Raw genomic sequence first — 17996 nt, 5'->3', positions numbered from 1 at the left:
CCTCTGTACTTTGTAAATTGTATTCCTTCAAAATAGCATATCCACCCTGTGGATTTCTTTAAAACTATTCCTCCAGCTGTATGAAGTTTTCATGACTCAAAACCTGTCACTTTTCCCAGACTGATGTAGACAAGAATATTGAAGCTCTGAAGAAGAAAGATGAAGAGCTGAGTGTTGCACTGGAGAAAATGGAGAGCCAGTCTGAAAATAATGACATTGATGAAGTTGTTGTGCCTACAGCACCACTCTACAAACAAATCCTAAATCTTTATGCTGAGGAGAATGCCATTGAGGACACCATTTTCTACCTGGGTGAAGCTCTGAGACGAGATGTCATTGATTTGGAAGTCTTCTTAAAGGTGATTGCTTGAATTGATGTGTTAATGGATGCACCTTGGGTCGTATTCCATTCCCTGCTTATTGGCTCTGGTAATGACTTTCTAAATTGTCTGCATTGCTTCCCTGACAACAGCCACAGCATCTGTTAAGCCATAATGTGGTCAGTATTTTCCAGATCTCTAATCAATATGGTGTGAGCCTAGTTGTGAGGATTGCATCTCTAACTGGTTACTTACCTATCTCATCCTCTTGTCCATGAAATCCTCATTTCATTTTTAAAATGTTCAATTTTATTAAAGTCTCTTCTAGAAAAGGTTTAGAGTGATACTGACCAAATGGGCACCTTGGTCACTGTGGAGAAGTTGGGCCAAATAGCCCATTTCCATGTTCTGATTCTATCCTTAAGAATCTCCAACTCTAATGTTACTGGAATTTTGCACTGTACTGAATGCTGAGGTTCAATTGAATATTGCTTAATTTTACCTTTGACCTTTAGTGATTTTCAGTGAAGGCTTTCATGCATTGAGCTCCCTTCGTTTCTGAAGACTACCTAGAATTGTATCTTCTAAGTAATAAATGACGTCCCTGTTCTTTTAAACAGCAGAGTTTGCTTTGAATTTAACAATTTGCTGCTCTGCTGCTTCCACTTTGGTATTGCCAACAATGTTTTTGTATTTCATCCCATTAAGTTATTAATGACCTGAAATGTTCTATGTTCTATGTTCAACAACTTTAAAGCTATGATCCATTGCTTATTTCTCCATGGTGACCAGGGAACTGAACTGAAATGATACTTGTGTTAATAATTTGCTTACAAAACAGCTTTTAGCCATATGACATGTCTTTCAGGAACAATGAATTTTGACATTGTTACTTTCTCCTCCCTGCAGCATGTACGCCTCTTATCTCGCAAACAGTTCCAGCTTCGAGCATTGATGCAGAAAGCAAGAAAAACAGCAGGCCTTAGTGACTTGTACTGAACAATTGTCTGACTTTCAGATAAAGGTCTCCTTTTTTGCCTGCAATTAACCAACTTCAAGATAAGTTATTGGATGTTCTAGCTGTAAATTATGTTGACTGTTTTCTTTGAAACATCTGTGACAGCACTTTGTATTTACCTGTAATCTGCAGAAGTAGACATTAGAATAAAGATTCTATTGATTTTAAGCTAGTGTCAAATATTATGAAACTTCATAATTTTGTCAGCTTTCTTTGAAAGGCCCAAAACATTTAGAGAAAAGTGTGTATTACTTTTATTGGGGGGGGGGGGGGGGGGAAATACCAGGCCATGTTAAACACAAGGTCATCTTGCACATTCATAAATTTCTACAAGTAATTTATCAAGCTAAAAGGGTTTGGTCCTCATTTCAGAAGTAAAATCCTTTTAGTGCTGATATTGTTGATTACCAGAGCATTACTCATTAAACCAACTTCAAATGTAATAGTGAACAAGAAAATGAACTTGGATTGTTTTAAAGTGACAATTGCTTTATTCATATCATACTAAGCTGCCTACTCTACATAAATACTTAACTGGCAATAGTGAGGTACTGGGATAAGTAGGACAACATGATCAAACATGGCAATATTATTCTGACCAGAGATAGAAAAATAAGTCACAATTTACTCAAAGCAATCCCTCATAGACTAGATTCATAGGAAGACAGAGCAGAGGCTCAGAACTTCAGCTCCTTCTGAATGTCCCACAAGGTGGTAGCACTCTGCTGCAGCTTCGCTTGTTCGTTGGGCTTCAGTGTCATCTTTACAATGTTAGAAATTCCATGATTATCCAAAACACTAGGAAGACTCAGGAAAACGTCATTGGTGATACCATAGAAATTCTGTAGGAAGAACAGGATAGTCAGTGTGTGCCACAACTATTTTTCAACTCTACTCTCCCATCATTAATTATGGGATGAATATGCAGGAAAAAAAAAGAAAAGTTATGCTTCCATTTTATATACTAGTTCGTCCTTTCCATTTGATTTGTTTACCATGCTCAAGCACTTAGCATTGTTCCCCTTACCTTAACCATTGTAGATACTGGATGAACCCTACGCAGGTTTTTCATTATAGTTTCTGCCAGATCTGCCACAGACATTCCAATTGCCCAGGATGTGTATCCTTTCAATTTTATCACCTCATAAGCACTGTGGAATAAGCAAACCCCAGGTCAGTCACTTTGATAAAGGCATTTATTCCCATAAATGCAACAGTTATGACTTTAGAATAGATTTTACCAGTAACCTTCATTTTCCGTTGCTCTAACTTGTGCCTGCAGTACTGCGGTCATGTATCATCGATTACTACAAGCATACACAGCTTTAAACATTCATATGTGGGTCGTTCAAATTTATGGCATACAAAAGCCATGCCAAATTATGAAATGAAATTATACTGGAGTGTGTACTATGACTAAAAATAATTTCAAGCTGTGCAAAGGAAGGAATAGAAAAATCTACCAGAATAAACATTTTTGAAAACATGCTGATCTATCCATTACTCCATGTAGCTTCTATTTTCAGAATACAGAGGAATCTTATTTTTCTCGTGTTAAATTTGTTTGATCCAGACAAGACTGGACGTTTGCTCTGCTGATAACTTGTATTCTTCATTTCAATACCATTCAGTAAACTTTCATCATATCCAAACATTTAAGTCACTGAATTTCCAACTTTGTTGCTAATTGCCATTATTTGGTGTCTAATGTTAATAGAATTTGCAAACAAATATTAATCCTCTGTGGAAGTTTGGTGACATTTTGAAAACCAGAATGAAAGATAATTTTCTCCAAATTCCATTCAAAGGGCCATAATAGACAAGATGAAAGTAATGTGTCCTAATAATAAAACAATAGAACTGTGTTTGGTCACTGCAGTTATCACCTGTCAACCACATCCTTGTGGACCTTCTTCCAGTTTTCCTTGTCCTGGTCAGTTCCTATATCAGGGTGAAGTTCCTGCAGGTTCACACCTGCAACATTCATGCCACTCCACACAGGCACTAATTTAAAAAAAAATCAAGAAAAATACATAAGCACTTAAAAATGACCCAACATTTGTCACAGATGTCATACAACTTAAATACTATCCACGTTTTTTTAAGATAGTTCTGACTAAGATAGAATTATAATTTGCCTGCAAACAGTAACCTATCACTTTCTAGGAAATTACATTTTTCTGCTTGTGCTAAGAAATTTTGACTGCTAGTGGACGAGGGAAGAACTTGCATTCATGATGCTTAATTACAACATGGATGACAGACTTGAATTCTTCAAATGTGTAGAATACAGCAAGAACTACTCACTACAAACCACATTCCTCAACCACTCAAGTCGTCATTGATTTGTTTTAACTATATTTAAAATCACTGAAGGTTTGAAACTATTGTGATTCATCATACAAATTAATAAATTGAAAGTGAATTTCTGACTCCATTCTGAAATTGGCATTTCATTTTTGAAATTATTAGTCCATCCCACACCCCAAAGGCTTTCTATTCCCCACAAGATCCATAATCTACCTGTGACACACTGGATTATGCTGAACCCAAGGACTCTCTGATGGGAAGGGGGGTAACTATTCTACCAGCTCTGTGCAATCCAGTTCAATACCACAAATATCAATAACATAGGAGTAGGTTGCTTGGCTCCTCAAGCCTACCTCATCATTTAATGATTGCAGCTCATCTGCCCCAGGCCTTTTTCTACTTCATCTAATAACTTAAAGTCTCACACCATTATTGTAAACAGCTGTTAAAGATATTTGACAGTTCTGCCTAACCAGTCCAACATGACATTTGACCTACTTCAATTTCAACTATAACCTCAGCACAGCTCTTTCAGACATACCACTGGAGTCTCCGTGCTCGCCAATCACCCAGCCATGACAGCTGGAGCTGTGGATTCCTAGTCTCTCCCCCATTAGGTATCTAAAGCGTGCAGAGTCCAAGTTGCAGCCACTTCCAATAACACGGTGCATAGGAAAACCACTCAGCTTCCACGCCACATAGGTCAGGATGTCAACTAATGGGGAAAGAAAAACATATGCAGATTAACTCCCAACACAACTGCCCTGTTCATTCCTTTTCCCTCTCTTTAAGGACAGAAGGAATTTGCTCCATTTTCAGTAATTATTTAACAAGTATAAACTACCACATAACTGTGTAGTAGTACACAAACAGGGCACATTAAAACCAGTTTATTCAGTCAACTATAGTTGTCATTTCAGAGGGTTTTTCCCTCACTTTTTAATTCCAGCACTTATAACAGTCGTTGCAGTATGACTCAATAGGATTTGAGAATGCATATTTAGCTTGATGCATGGATATCTCAAATTTTTTGTTTGAATACATGCCAAAATGGTGAACTCCAAGACAAGGTTGACTCTGTAGCAGATTTATTTCCATGGTGATGATGCTTTGTTTTGAGCACAAGATAGTTCCTAGACAAAATTCCTACAGCTTGCTCAGTACATCCCATTAGTCATCTTTTCAGAATAATTACCCTTTCTCCCTGTGCCACCAAACCCCAACCGTCCATTTTCACATTTGCCTCATTTCATTTGCAGCTGCCTGCATTCAACCCCCTCAGCCAGTCTAGATCTGCAAGGAAGCTCCAAACGTGTAGACAGCTTTTTACATGTTACAAGCCTGGCTTCTCACCAGCTCAGAGCCGCACCACCCACTGCAGGCTAAAAGCTCTGCCGACTATATGAAAACAAGAGCTAATAGGGAATCTATGCGTTAAGTAGGACTGAAAGTGGTGCACAGTATAGGTCATTACAGATAAGAACAATAAAATATATCTGGAAAGGAAACCATCTGGGATTTTGGGTAATTTTTGAAGTGGTGTTTGAAACTTAAGAAATTTAAATTCATCCCAATGAACAGAAAGGCATGGGAGCAGAATTAGGCCATTCAAGTCAACTCTGCTAATTGATTGTGGCTTTTTTATTTTCCCTCTCAACTCCACTGTCTTCTACTTGTAACTTTTGATTCCGCTACTAATCAAGAACCTATCAACTTCTGCATTAAGTATATCCATCTGTGGCTTTGAATTTCATATTCACCACCCTCTGGCTAAAGAAATTCCTCATCTCTTTTCCAAAGGGACATCCTTCTATTATGAGGCTGTGCCCTCTGGTCCTAGAATCTCCCACTATTCTCTCCATGTCAACTCTATCCTAGCATTTCAAAATTCAGTAGTTTTAATGAGATCTGCTTTCATTCTTCTAAACTTCAGCAAATACAGGCTCAGGGCCATCAATTGGTCCTTATAAGATACTGCTTGGGGTTAACATACAAAGCCACAGCATTACATGCTTTTTTTTATTCTAGTCCTTTTGTAATGAATGCCTTCTTTACTACTGACATCCTGCAAGAAAACCTTTAGGGAATCTTGCACTAGCATTCCAAGTCGCTTTGTACCTCCAATTTCCAAATTCACTCCATTTGCAAAACAGTCAGTGCCTTTATTCCTTTTACCAAACTGCATGACCATACACTTCCCTATTTATCTGAAACTTCTTTGCCCATTTTCTTAATCTGTACAAATCCTACTGCAGACTCCCTGCTTCCTTAACACTACCTACCCCTCCCACCTAACTTCGTATCATCCATAAACTTGGACACAAAGCTATCAATTCCATCATCCAGATATTAACAAAATGTAAAAAGTAGAGGACCCAATACTGACCCTGTGGAACACAAGTTTCCAGCATCCATCCAAAAGCCTCATGTGTGGCACCTTGTAAAAGCCTTCTGAAATCCAAGTAGAATCATCGACTGGCTCATTTGTCTATTCTGCCTGTTATTTCCTCAAAGAATTCCAATAGATTTGTCAATCAAGATTTCCTCTTAAGGTAACCATGCTGACTTTGGCCTATTTAATCTTGTGTCTCCAGGTGCCCTGAAACCTTATCCTTAATAATAGATTCTAAAATCTTGTCAACTACTCCAGTTAAGCTAATGATAATGTCCTGTCTTTTACCTCCCTTCCTTCTTAAAGAGTGGAATGATGTTTGCAATTTTTTTGTCCTCCAGAACCACTCCAAAATCTAGTGATTCTTTAAAGATGGCTACTAATGCTTCCACAATCTCTTAAGGTACCTCTTTCAGAACAGAGGTGCAGTCCGTCTGGTTCAGGAGACTTAATTACCTTCAGACTTCCAGCTTCCCAAGTACCTTAGTAGCAGTCACATTCAGTTTTGTTCCCTGACAATCTTGGATTTTTGTATTTCTGCTACTCACTTCCACATTGAAGACCGACTCAAAATACTCATTTTGTTTCCCATTATTACCTCTCCAGCATCATTTTCCAGTGGTCAAATGTTCACATTTGTTTTTTCTCCCCCTCATTGTTATAGTTGTCTTCTGTCTGTTTTTAAATGCTTCCCAATCCTCTAGCCTCCCACTAATTTTTGCTATATTGCAAAATTTTCCCCCCATTCTTTTGCTTTTATGCTTTCTGTGACTTCCCTTTTCAGACCTGATTGTCTCATCCTTCCTCTAAAATGCTGCTGCTAACCGACCCTGTGCCTTCTGAATTACTTATGGAAACTGCAGCCATTGCAACTCTATGATCATTCCTGCTAGTGCCCCCTTCCAATCTACTTTGGCCAACTCTACTCGTGTCTCTGTAGTTCCCCTTAGTCAACTGTAATACTGATACATCCAATTTTAGCTTCTCTCTCAAATTGCAGCATTAACCATATTATGACCACTTTCTCCTAATAGTTTCTTTACCTTAACTTTCCTAATCAAACCTGGTTCATGACAACACCCAATCCAGAATTGCCTTTTCCCTAGTGGACTCAACCACAAGTTGCTCCAACAAGCTATCTCAGACATTCCACAATTTTTCTTCCCTTGGGATCCAGGAGGAACCTTGCTTTCCCAAACTACTTGCATATTGAAATCCCCTATGACCATCATAACATTGTCCTTTTTACATGCCTTTTCTATTTTCCATTGCAATTTGTACCCCACATCCTGGTTATTGTTTGGAGGCCTGTATATACCTCCAGTGAGGTTCTTTTACCCTTGCAATTTCTTAATTCTGTTCCAAAGGAGGGTAAAGCTGGGGCTCTCCTCAGTTCTACCAGACAATCACATGCTTGATGGAGCCGACTGGAAAACTTACACTAAAAAAATACTAACCTTGAAGTTATAGGTTTTTTTTTACAATTTGATAGCAAATTGCTTTACACGTTTGCAGTGATATTTGGGACAATGGATATGGCTTGAAAAAAATGTCAACCAGGAGATTGAGTCAATTGGGAGAGGAGAGACTTTATGGTTTGGAATAGAGGCCACTCCAAGGATAGAACTTGGAAGTGACAATGCTAGTGATTTATTGAATAACTGAAACAAAGGACTGCGTCTGCACAATGCAACACCAGAATCGGATTGAAAGAAACCAATACATAATCTATAGAGATTTTTCAACAATGACAAACGTTGCCATGAAGGAAAAGAGATGTAGGAATCAATGGATGCCAGTATTTTATTACAAAACTTATGAGTAACTAGGCATGTCAGATTTACACATTTTTGATGAAAGGCTCTATGGAGCCAGAACAGTAGAGTAGATAGAGTGAACCTGGACCAATGAGGAAAGGAGAGGATGGGATCCATTCTACTTAATTAAAATCTAATGGATCTATACTTACTGGATTTTTAGCATTTGACAACTGTATATCTTTCTTTGAGCTACTTTAGAAGACTGTCAATAGCAAAATATTAATTTTCTGCTCCCAGTAAACATGTGAAAACAACTACCCTTTCAGTAATAATGCTTCCATGCTGAAGACAGCATCTTTTGATTAAGAGTTTGACCACAAAATTTCATATCTGTTGTTCTAAACCCATAATATATCTAAGCCCTTGAACCCTCCCCATTGCAAAGTGGATACTACTCACCTGGGTTGGACACAATAAGCAAGACACAATTTGGACTATGCTTGACAATATCCGGAATAATATGCTTGAAGATATTTACGTTGCGTTGAACCAGGTTCAGGCGGCTCTCTCCCTCCTGCTGCCGAGCACCAGCTGTGACCACAACCAACTTGGAACCGGCACTAACAGAATAATCTATCATAGGAACAAAATTGTTAGCCCCATCATATATCTCAATTCTTACTCCATAAAACTGATATCTGATGTGAAAGAGCTGTACCACATTACTTTCTCCACTAGCACACTCTGTACAAGAATCGACATTCCAGCCCAACCCATAGGCCCATACACTAAAATCTCAACATTCAAGAGAAGACTTAAAAATCCCTTGCATAGAACTGCAGATCTGGTTCCTGACTTGCAATTCTTCACTTATTGTTTCCTATTCGCGACCTGTAAATTTGATGTACCTAGTTCGCCACATTTATGGTTTAAGTCGGGTGACATTCTTTGTAACCTTAGTACACTATTTGGCCTAACAATTCTCTGCTTGTAATGATACTGTTCACGAGCCTTCTACAGTGTTCCTTTATTTAATCCTTTTCTCAATCTTCTAAACCAGAAATCATCCGAGATACTTGTTGTCCCCTATTTTAGAGGTATTGGTCCCAATTTATTTATTTATTTTAATAAGTCCACACACACTTCCATAGACAATATTGTTTCAAAGACAGATCATGTGAATAACTGGTGAGGACTGGTGCTCAGGGTGGCAAGTTCTAGAGGGTATTCTGTTCAGAAAAAAGGCAGAATCATTTAGCACAACATCATGGGCACAAGAACCTATTCTGTGCTGTATTGTACTGTTATATAAAAGCATGCCTTGCCAGCAATGTATAATATTTAACCAAGAGTAACTTTCTTAATCATTTAAACTACTAACTCAAGAAATAATCAGGGAGATGCTGAGAAGGCACCCAAGTTAATGTCAATCCACCATCCCACTTCCAACCTCACCTTTCTGCCTAGTCCCCAACCTTATATGCTCACAAAATCCCAGCTCCTCTCATTCCCCTACCCTTAACTCACCTTTGCCGGACACAATTTTGGAAGTGTGGAGGAACAGGCTCCCATGTTGCAAGTCCATCATCTCCCCCTTCAACTTATCCTCCATTACATCCACCAGAGCCAACTCATCTGCCAGATCCTGAAATATGCAACCACAGTAAGAGTCAACTTAGCAAGACCAAAGGCCTAATACCATAGGGTCCAGTAGTGTTTTAATTTGATTTCCATTACTTTCAAAGTTACTCCATTGTAGCCCAGATAGCCATTTAAGTATGAGAAAATGTCTCACTAGCCCTGAAAAAAGGTGGGGGAGGGGAAAGAGGGAAGAAAATGTATACAAAATGCCTATTCCTGAATGCTCTTGGAACCATGTCAGCTGTAGTTCAACAACAGCCAAGTAAACTTCTCCATGTAGGCCAGATGAAGAAAGGTAAGACGATACTTGTCATTCAAGAGCTAACATCATGTTGAGTAGGGGGTAGAAATGGAAAAATTGTATTGGTTTGATATTCAATATCTCAAATGCCAAACATGCAAACTAGGGCATTCCAACATTTTCAGCTTCTAAATGTGTTCAATAGTAGTAACTCCCCAAGTCTAGTCCTGGTGGGAACAGCAACTTTGCCACCTGAATGTTGTCTTACCTTCATTAAGACACTGATGGCACATGCCATTCCTACTGCGCCCACACCAACAATCGTAATCTTGTTGTAGGAGCGCTGCTCCTCGGAGGATGCCAACTGGCCAATTAGCTTTTCCTTCAGGTTTGCCATTTTTGCTGCCGAAAAGAAATAATAGGCATCAATTGTCTTTTTAAATCGCTTTCCCAGAATCTAAACTTGATACTAACCAGGAATTCAAATTTTAAGGACATTTCTTCTAAAGATTATGTGGTCTGATTACCCTGCTGCATGAAACAACGTGCTAGATAAATTCAATCATATGTAGCCCAATTTCCTTGCCAGGCTACAAAGTTAAATTTAACTTGTGCAAGTGCTCACTTCTTATGATGCAAGTTCCCATTACAGGAATTCACATGAAGAGATAAGCTCTGTCAAAGTCTGGTTGCTTTTGACAAGGAGTTATAATTAACATCAGTTTTAGGATCTCTGCTGTTTGCAGTACATTTATAACAGACAGAAAACACTATGTATTAGATAATTTTTGGAGGCAAGATGCATGGAATCTCTCAAAATGAGAAATCAAGTGGAATTAAGCCAGCAATAAAGGCTTATGACTGGCAACATCAAATAGGAGCAAATTTAACTTAATGAGAGCAAAACAACTGAAAGCATTGCATACAATTCCGATTGCCTTTTTAGCCTTGCAACCATAGATCATCTAGAATAAAGCACTGAGGACCAATACATCTGGAAAGGAAGCTGAGGGTGGATACCATCCAACTTTCTCAACCGATAAAATTAACATCATCTATTGCAACATCTTCCAGAAATTGGCCAAGCTTAGAAACGGGAAGTAGTTTAGACACAACCACTTTAGGGACTACTTAGATTGGACCATCTGGGAAGTAGATAGAAAAGTTTGAACTATTTTGTATTAGAAAAATTAACACATTAAATTTTGACATAATGTATATTTAATATAGACAAGTCAAATTTCAAAATAGACTAGAGACTAGCATTGCTCTCCTCTATAAACATGCTTCGTTCACAAAAAAACAAATTGACTGGGTGTATTATACAGTGTTGTACAAGCATCGCTCTCCAAAATTTGTTAATTTTTCTTAGCAGCTTTTCTCTATAGTCTCACATTACTATTAATTTTTACTGACTCATTCTTTATAAACGCCTTTTGCATTATACTAATTACTGGTACTGAATTTGCTACATTTGCCCCCCTGCCCCCAAAGATATGTCTGTCAATCACCACTAATCTGATTATACAATTGACCCAAATCTTTTTCCATGTTGTTAACAACAACCTGTATTGAAGAGGAAAGAGATTCTGTAATTTCATAATGCATCAATGACTGACTACACATCAGATTCTGAGTAGTGTCTACATTTATAGCAATATCAGATTAGCTGGGTGGGAGAATTCTATCACAAGTTATAAACCAACAAAATACTACTCGTCTTTTTGGCACTACACTGATTTACGCATTTGAGTTCCCACTTTTCTATTCAAACATTAAGTTCATCTACTCCAATATGGATGGCAAATAAAAATTGCTATCATCTTTCCTCCTTCCATTTGTTATTACAAGGTTGTTAAAATATCCCGTTTTTCAAGTCTACAAAACTTTGCACCTCATCTTTCAACCTCCCCTTCGTCCTACAGCCAATCTTACAAAGCCCAATCTTCTTCAGTTCTTCAAACAACTGCTTCATGAAGCATCATGAGGATGAGAGGTGACCTGAGAGAGGTGTATAAGATGATGAGAGGCATTGATCGTGTGGATAGTCAGGGGCTTTTTCCCAAGGCTGAAATGGTTGCCACAGGAGGACACAGGTTTAAGGTGCTGGGGAGTAGGTACAGAGGAGATGTCAGGGGTAAAGTTTTTTTACTCAGAGTGATGAGTGCGTTGAATGGGCTGCCAGCAACGGTGGTGGAGGCGGTTACGATAGGGTCTTTTAAGAGACTTTTAGATAGTTACATGGAGCCTAGAATTTCTAAGGTAGGGACATGTTTGGCACAACTTTGTGGGCCAAAGGGCCTGTATTGTGCTGTAGGTTTTCTATGTTTCTATGTAGTTTCTCACAAATTAAAAGTTGTAAATTGAGCATGACAAGCATTTACCTTGACCAGCCAACTTTACCTTACACAACTGTCCTACAATCAACTTCCAAGCTGCTAAGTACATAATTTCAGAGTCCAAGCCAACAGAATCTGTGCTGATTCAGGAGCATCTTCATTCAAATGTTAAACGCTCATTAGTAATTGAAAGCTAGTAACTTCACAATTACCCTCCCAGGGTCAGTCAGCTCACTGACGTTTCATTGTTTACTCGACTAAATCAAATATGCATTCCAACTACAATTACATCCCACTACAACGTTTGGGTCAATTTAAATAGCGCCTCTTCTGAATGTTGTTTCAGCAAGGCCACAGAATGGAGACATTTATAGATAATTATCCACTCACAGCTCTCTATTACTGGCTTCTTTCTAATACACTACCATATCAAGTTTTATCTAGCTCAATAAACGACTATCATATTCAACTTTGTGCCTCTTTACCTTGTATGCTACCATCTTACACTTGCATCTCAAAGCCTTCTGCTGTATTTCTTGTATCCTTGCTGCCTTTCTACACTTGAATGTTTCCTTGGTGCCCCCTCACAGCATTTTCCAAGTGGTCAACTGAAGCACGTCACTAATTCCCAGTAGGCAACCACCAACACGTGTGCATTGTGCAGGCTGTGTCCAATCACACTGCATGCTCCAACTTATTTACTGCTGTTTAGGAGTGAAGTACATAAAGCCATTTAGGATGGAGAAACAGCAGGAAAGATAGAGAAGCATTTAAGCCATATTCATGTGAAAAATCAAAACCTGACAAAGATGACATTGAAACCTCAAGAATGTATTAACTTTCTGCTAGGAAAGTCAGGTCCATGGGGTCGGTCTGCAGTACTAGAACTTGACTTGACAAAGTCCCAAATAAGATTACATGCACCAGAACATGCATCAGAGCTAATTTTTTTTTTAAATAAGTGTATATTTAAACAAGGAAAAACAGAAAAGAAAAATAAACCTACAAAATGACAACAGCAAGCAAGGGAGCCAAAACCAAGGAGTATAAATTGGGCAAATGCAAGCAGGCTTTCCCGCTGAGGTTGGGTGGGACTACAATTGGAGATCATAGGTCCAGGGAGAAAGGTGAAATATTTAAGGGGCTCTACCTAGAAAGGTACAGCATAATACAGGCCCTTTGGCCTACAAGGTTTTGCCAATCTTCTAACCTACTCCAAGATCAATCCAACCCTTCCCCCCAACATAGCCCTCCATGTGCCAGTCTATGAGTCTGTTAAATGTCCCTAAATGTATCTGCCTTCACCACCGTCCCTGCCACATGTTCCATTCACCCACCACTGAGAGTTTTTTTTTTAAAAACTACCTCAACTATTTCCCAAAGATCACAGAGCAATACAGGCCCTTTGGTTCATGACATTGTGCTGATCTTTTAAACCACTCAAAGATCAAATAACCATTCCCTCCTACATGCAATCTTTCATTCACATACCCAAGAGTCTCTTAATCGTCTGTGTGCCTCCATCTTACCAGAAGTCAGCCATGATGGAATGGTGGAGCAGACTAGATGGGCCAAATGGCTTAATTCTGCTCAAAATGGAGAACCTTATGATATTAAAAACTATGGCAAAAGAACACACCACTTCCCAACCAACTCCCTGCTTGCCCCATGAGCCACCTCCTGCCCAATCTGTAGAAGCCTGTCATACTCTCATTGGCCTCATCAGCCACCTCAATCCACAAAAATCAGAGCAGAAACAAATCATATTTGATTCCTGGCAACTACACAAAAGGCAACCCTTCACTGGTGCCAATTAGCATTAGTCCAGTGACTAAAAGAATAAAATTTTAGGAGATAGTTACGCAGGATGTAACTCCTTACTACATGAAGATTCCATGGCACTTTGAAGAACTTTAAAATAATAGTTAAGGAATATATAGCTAAGTAATGATAATCCTGTAGTGTATTTTTAAAAAAGTACTCCTTTCAATATCTTACCTATTTTAACCACTCCCAGTAATTCAAAGCTACACAGTGACTAATGTAAAGAACATCTACATCTGTTTTACACAGAACTTCTAACGTATCAATTCTGCTCCTGCAAATAACTGGTTGAGTAGAGGGAGATAAACCTTAATAGAATTGAACTAGCTTAGAAATAAACATTATATTTCGAGAACTGAAAGATTCTGCAATAGCCAACTTGCACTCGCTATTGTTGGCCAAATGATTAAATGCAAGCAAGAGGTTGATGATTTGGCAATATCCTCCTTAGTAAGTGTTCTGTGACAGGAAGTAGCACAGAACATTTACTGAGGTGGATATTATCAAATCATTTCATCATTTGACTAATAAACTTGTCAACACCCATGAAAACTGTAACCTCTCCCCCTGCCACAAAGGAGAATGGTGCACGAACAGAATCCATATTGAAAGCTGACAATAGCAAACAATCTTTTGTTCAAAATCTATAGTGTGCTAACATATCTAAAATAAAGTCTTGAAACATTAAAATTGTGCCAGAACAGTACAGAGGAAAGAATGTATGAACAGGTTTGTTTCTGCCAACTGATAATTTATTAAGTATCAGCAAAAAATTCTGAAAAGCAAACTTTAAATTTGCAGGTTAGTTATCTTGTAAACCTATTGCCATTTTAAGTCAGAACAAGTACAGCAGACAGCTCAAATGCATTTTAACTTACAAGGTTTGGTGAACTTTAGATCACAATTAACCTCCAAGCATAATTCATAGCATCAGTAAAATGCAGTTTCCTCCCACAACCTAATGATAAACTGGTTAATCAATCATTGTAAATTGTCCTGTGATTAGACTTGTGTTAAATAGATGGGTTGCTGGGCAGGAAGGGCCTATTCCACACAATTGCTAAATAAATAAAAATATTTTTCTACATCTATAATCTCAGCTTCACCTCGTTGCCTCCTTAAGTATTTATGCATTTAGTTATTAATAGATTTGACTATTCTAGGGTGCTCTTGGCTGGCCTCATAGCCACCTTTCTGAAAATAGAAGTCACTCAGAACACTGCCTCCCGTCTGAACTTGCATCACAAACGAGAAAATATGCAGATACTGGAAATCCATCACACACACACTATGCTGGAGGAACTCAGCAGGACAGGTAGCACCTGTGGAAAAAGCGCAGTCGCTGTTTTGAGCAGAAACCCTTCAGGACTGGGGAAAAAAGCTGAGGAGTAGATTTGAAAGGTTGGGGAGGGGGGAGAGAAATGCAAGGTTATCGGTGAAACCCAAAGGGGAAGGGATGAAATAACGAGTTGGGAAGTTGGTCGGTGAAAGAGAGAGGCCATGGAAGAGGAAAAGGGGGGAGCATCAGAGGGAGGCGATGGGCAGGCAAGGAGATAAGGATGAGAGAGGGGAAAGGTGTTTGGGAAATGGTGAAGGGGGTTGGGGGCATTACTGGGTTTGAGAAATCAAAGTTCATGCCATCAGGTTGGAGGCTACCCAAATGGTATACAAGGTGTTGCTCCTCCAGCCCAAGTGTGGCCTCATCGTGACAATGGAAAAGGCATTATTCCTCTGACCCATTAACAGTACTTACTGAACTATACCTGCTTCAGGATATAAAGCTTTCATTACTTTCACGCAGGGAAACCATACGGGATACGTATGCATTAAGGCCAGGACCAACAGGCCCCAGGACAGCTTCTTCCACCAGGCCAACAGACTGATTAATTCAGGATGACACAATTGTATTTCTAAGCTGCATTGACTGTTCTGTTGTACTGTATATTTTACTGCACATACTATTTATTACAAATTACTCTAATTTGTACATTACACATTCAGAGACGTAAAGATTTTTACTCCTCATATATGTGAAGGATGTAAGAAATAAAGTCAATTCAATTCACCTGCAGTTCCCACTAACGCTGACCAACTCGTCTTCTCCTGCTCCAGAGTGTAAATTTGACTTTTCAAAAAAATTTGTTCTCTTAAACTCTGAATTTAGTTTCTTCAATATGCTTTCGATAACCACATTTCCAAAATCTGAAAGCGTCCACATCTGCATCCCAATTTCCTACTGCCGGCTTTGAAACAGAATACATTTAGTCACGTGTTTCCTTGTGGGTTCACTTCGGGACGCAGCGCGGAACAGACCCTCTGGCCTGACAAGCTGGACAGGCCAGCAACCCACACATTTAACACTATAGCCTAATCACAGGCCAATTTAAAATGACCGGGGAGGAAACCTACGCGGTCACAATGAAGAACAACCAACTCTTTACAGACGACGGAAATGAACTCGAAGAGCCACGCACTACTAACTCGTTTCCCTCTAGAGGCAGCATTTTGCAAATGAATTTGTCACAGGCATTCTCGAAGTCATTTTACAGGAACTATACAGAATAAGACGTGCCATTAAACGCGTCGCATTCGCCCCAGCAGGGCTACAAACATTGAAGTTGATGCTCGTTTCAACGGATGCTACCCGACCTGCTGAGTTCCTCCAGCGTGTTGCTTTGGCCCCAGCATCTATTCCTGTAGTAAAAGTGGACGAGAAGCCTCGATTCTATTTAAGTGAAATTTTTATTTACTTATTTCAACTTCTAAGTCCTCAAAATGATCACCAGTCACTTCGCCTCCTCTCCATATCCAACTTCACCGTTAACAAGTGGACTATAATTTAGTACACCACGCGTACTGAGCGTGCAAACTACTCCAGAAAATGACTGAGGGCAATATCCGAATTGCTTTACTGCAACCAGAGGGTGTGCTGTGCATCAACGTCGTCGGATTTAAGAACAAATTATTTAAGCCAAGATTCGAGCTGAATATCGAAGCCGATCTGGAAATCCAGATCAGGGCCGATTTATGACCTTGGCTCGGGTTAATTTATTGTAAGGATCTTTCAGGCAGGTCTCCCGTATCCATTCGTATCTAGTAAGGCGAGTCTTGCGCCAGCCATCACATCAGGAATCGAGTATCAAAAACACGAATCCACCATTTTAACAAAACCATATTAAACACACCGAATGTGAAACTATACTTATTCTATGTTATGGTACTAATTTATAAAAGGATCAGCAACATTTTTAAACCAGCGAGGCAAAATAATCTATATAAATACTACTTAACAAAAATGAATTGCAATTTATAACATATAATATTTCGCAATCGCTACCGCAAAATTCATGCAATACGTTTGGACATACGGAAGCTACAGTTTGCTAAATTACTCGTCCATCCCTGCCGAGTCTCACCTTCTTCCCACGACCAAATACCGCAGTGAACAGCACACGATCCGCAGTCGCTCCTCTATTTAAACTCAGCGTCATAAACGATCACGGACGTAATCTGCATCTCACGCAACGAAGATGCGCGATTACGCTGAATGGGATTGACGGGGTCGGTGGTCGTGTCTGGAGTCACGTACAGTAGAAAGGAGTCTATGTGAGGAAGTGGTTTGGGGAGGTGTATAACTTGGGGGTGAATAACTGCTCAGGAAGCTGAACACATTGTGTATTATGTGGAATGCATATAACTACACATTCTGGGCAAATCTCCGTAGAAATATACAATAATGCATCCTTAGTGGGTATGTCTAAATTTTACTGAACCACTCGATGCAGAATCCTCAAATATGAATGAAAGGTTTAGCACAGCCATCCTATTAAACAAATCATCTCAATACAATTTACGTGACCAACCATAGACTAACATTTTCACCCTAACGCAATTTATTATGTGCCAAGAAGAATTTCCAGTTGAAACTTGAACCAATTTGTAGCGCACTTTGTGTAGTGCTTTACGAATCCACTTTAATTTCCAGATACTTTTGATGAGGCACTTTAAAACCAATAACGTATTTATTTGGAACTTGTAAAGCTTTTAACGTAGAGCCATTTCCTTGCCACATTTTAAAAGTATCATCAAGCAAAATTGCATAGAGTCTCATTGGAGATTAAAAATAGGGCGCACATTCCAAGCGAACATGT

At 39.1% G+C, this 17996-nt stretch overlaps 2 protein-coding genes across 2 annotated transcripts in view; one reads left to right on the top strand and one right to left on the bottom strand.

Moving 5' to 3' along the window:
- tsg101a (tumor susceptibility 101a) overlaps positions 1-1506 on the top strand; it is a 39400-nt gene extending 37894 nt beyond the window's left edge. The window contains exons 10-11 of the mRNA XM_059975590.1: positions 120-359; positions 1230-1506. Coding sequence (XP_059831573.1) covers positions 120-359; positions 1230-1319 — 330 coding nt within the window. The 3' untranslated portion in view covers positions 1320-1506. The remainder of the gene's footprint in view (positions 1-119; positions 360-1229) is intronic.
- A 300-nt stretch (positions 1507-1806) lies between these two features.
- On the bottom strand, positions 1807-17389 carry LOC132397182 (L-lactate dehydrogenase A chain). The gene is made up of 8 exons (XM_059975592.1): positions 17262-17389; positions 9951-10084; positions 9328-9445; positions 8260-8433; positions 4190-4363; positions 3225-3342; positions 2366-2489; positions 1807-2180 (listed from the first exon to the last, which is right to left on the bottom strand). The coding sequence occupies exons 2-8, from the start codon at positions 10077-10079 to the stop codon at positions 2016-2018; spliced, it is 1002 nt and encodes a 333-aa protein (XP_059831575.1). The 5' UTR covers positions 10080-10084; positions 17262-17389; the 3' UTR covers positions 1807-2015.
- Between the last annotated feature and the right edge of the window lie 607 nt (positions 17390-17996).

This window comes from Hypanus sabinus, chromosome 7, assembly GCF_030144855.1.
Source record: "Hypanus sabinus isolate sHypSab1 chromosome 7, sHypSab1.hap1, whole genome shotgun sequence".
In the NCBI taxonomy this organism is placed as follows: Eukaryota; Metazoa; Chordata; class Chondrichthyes; order Myliobatiformes; family Dasyatidae; genus Hypanus; species Hypanus sabinus.
The sequence above is the reverse complement of the archived record's forward strand: the minus strand, read 5'-3'. Positions and strand labels throughout refer to the sequence as shown.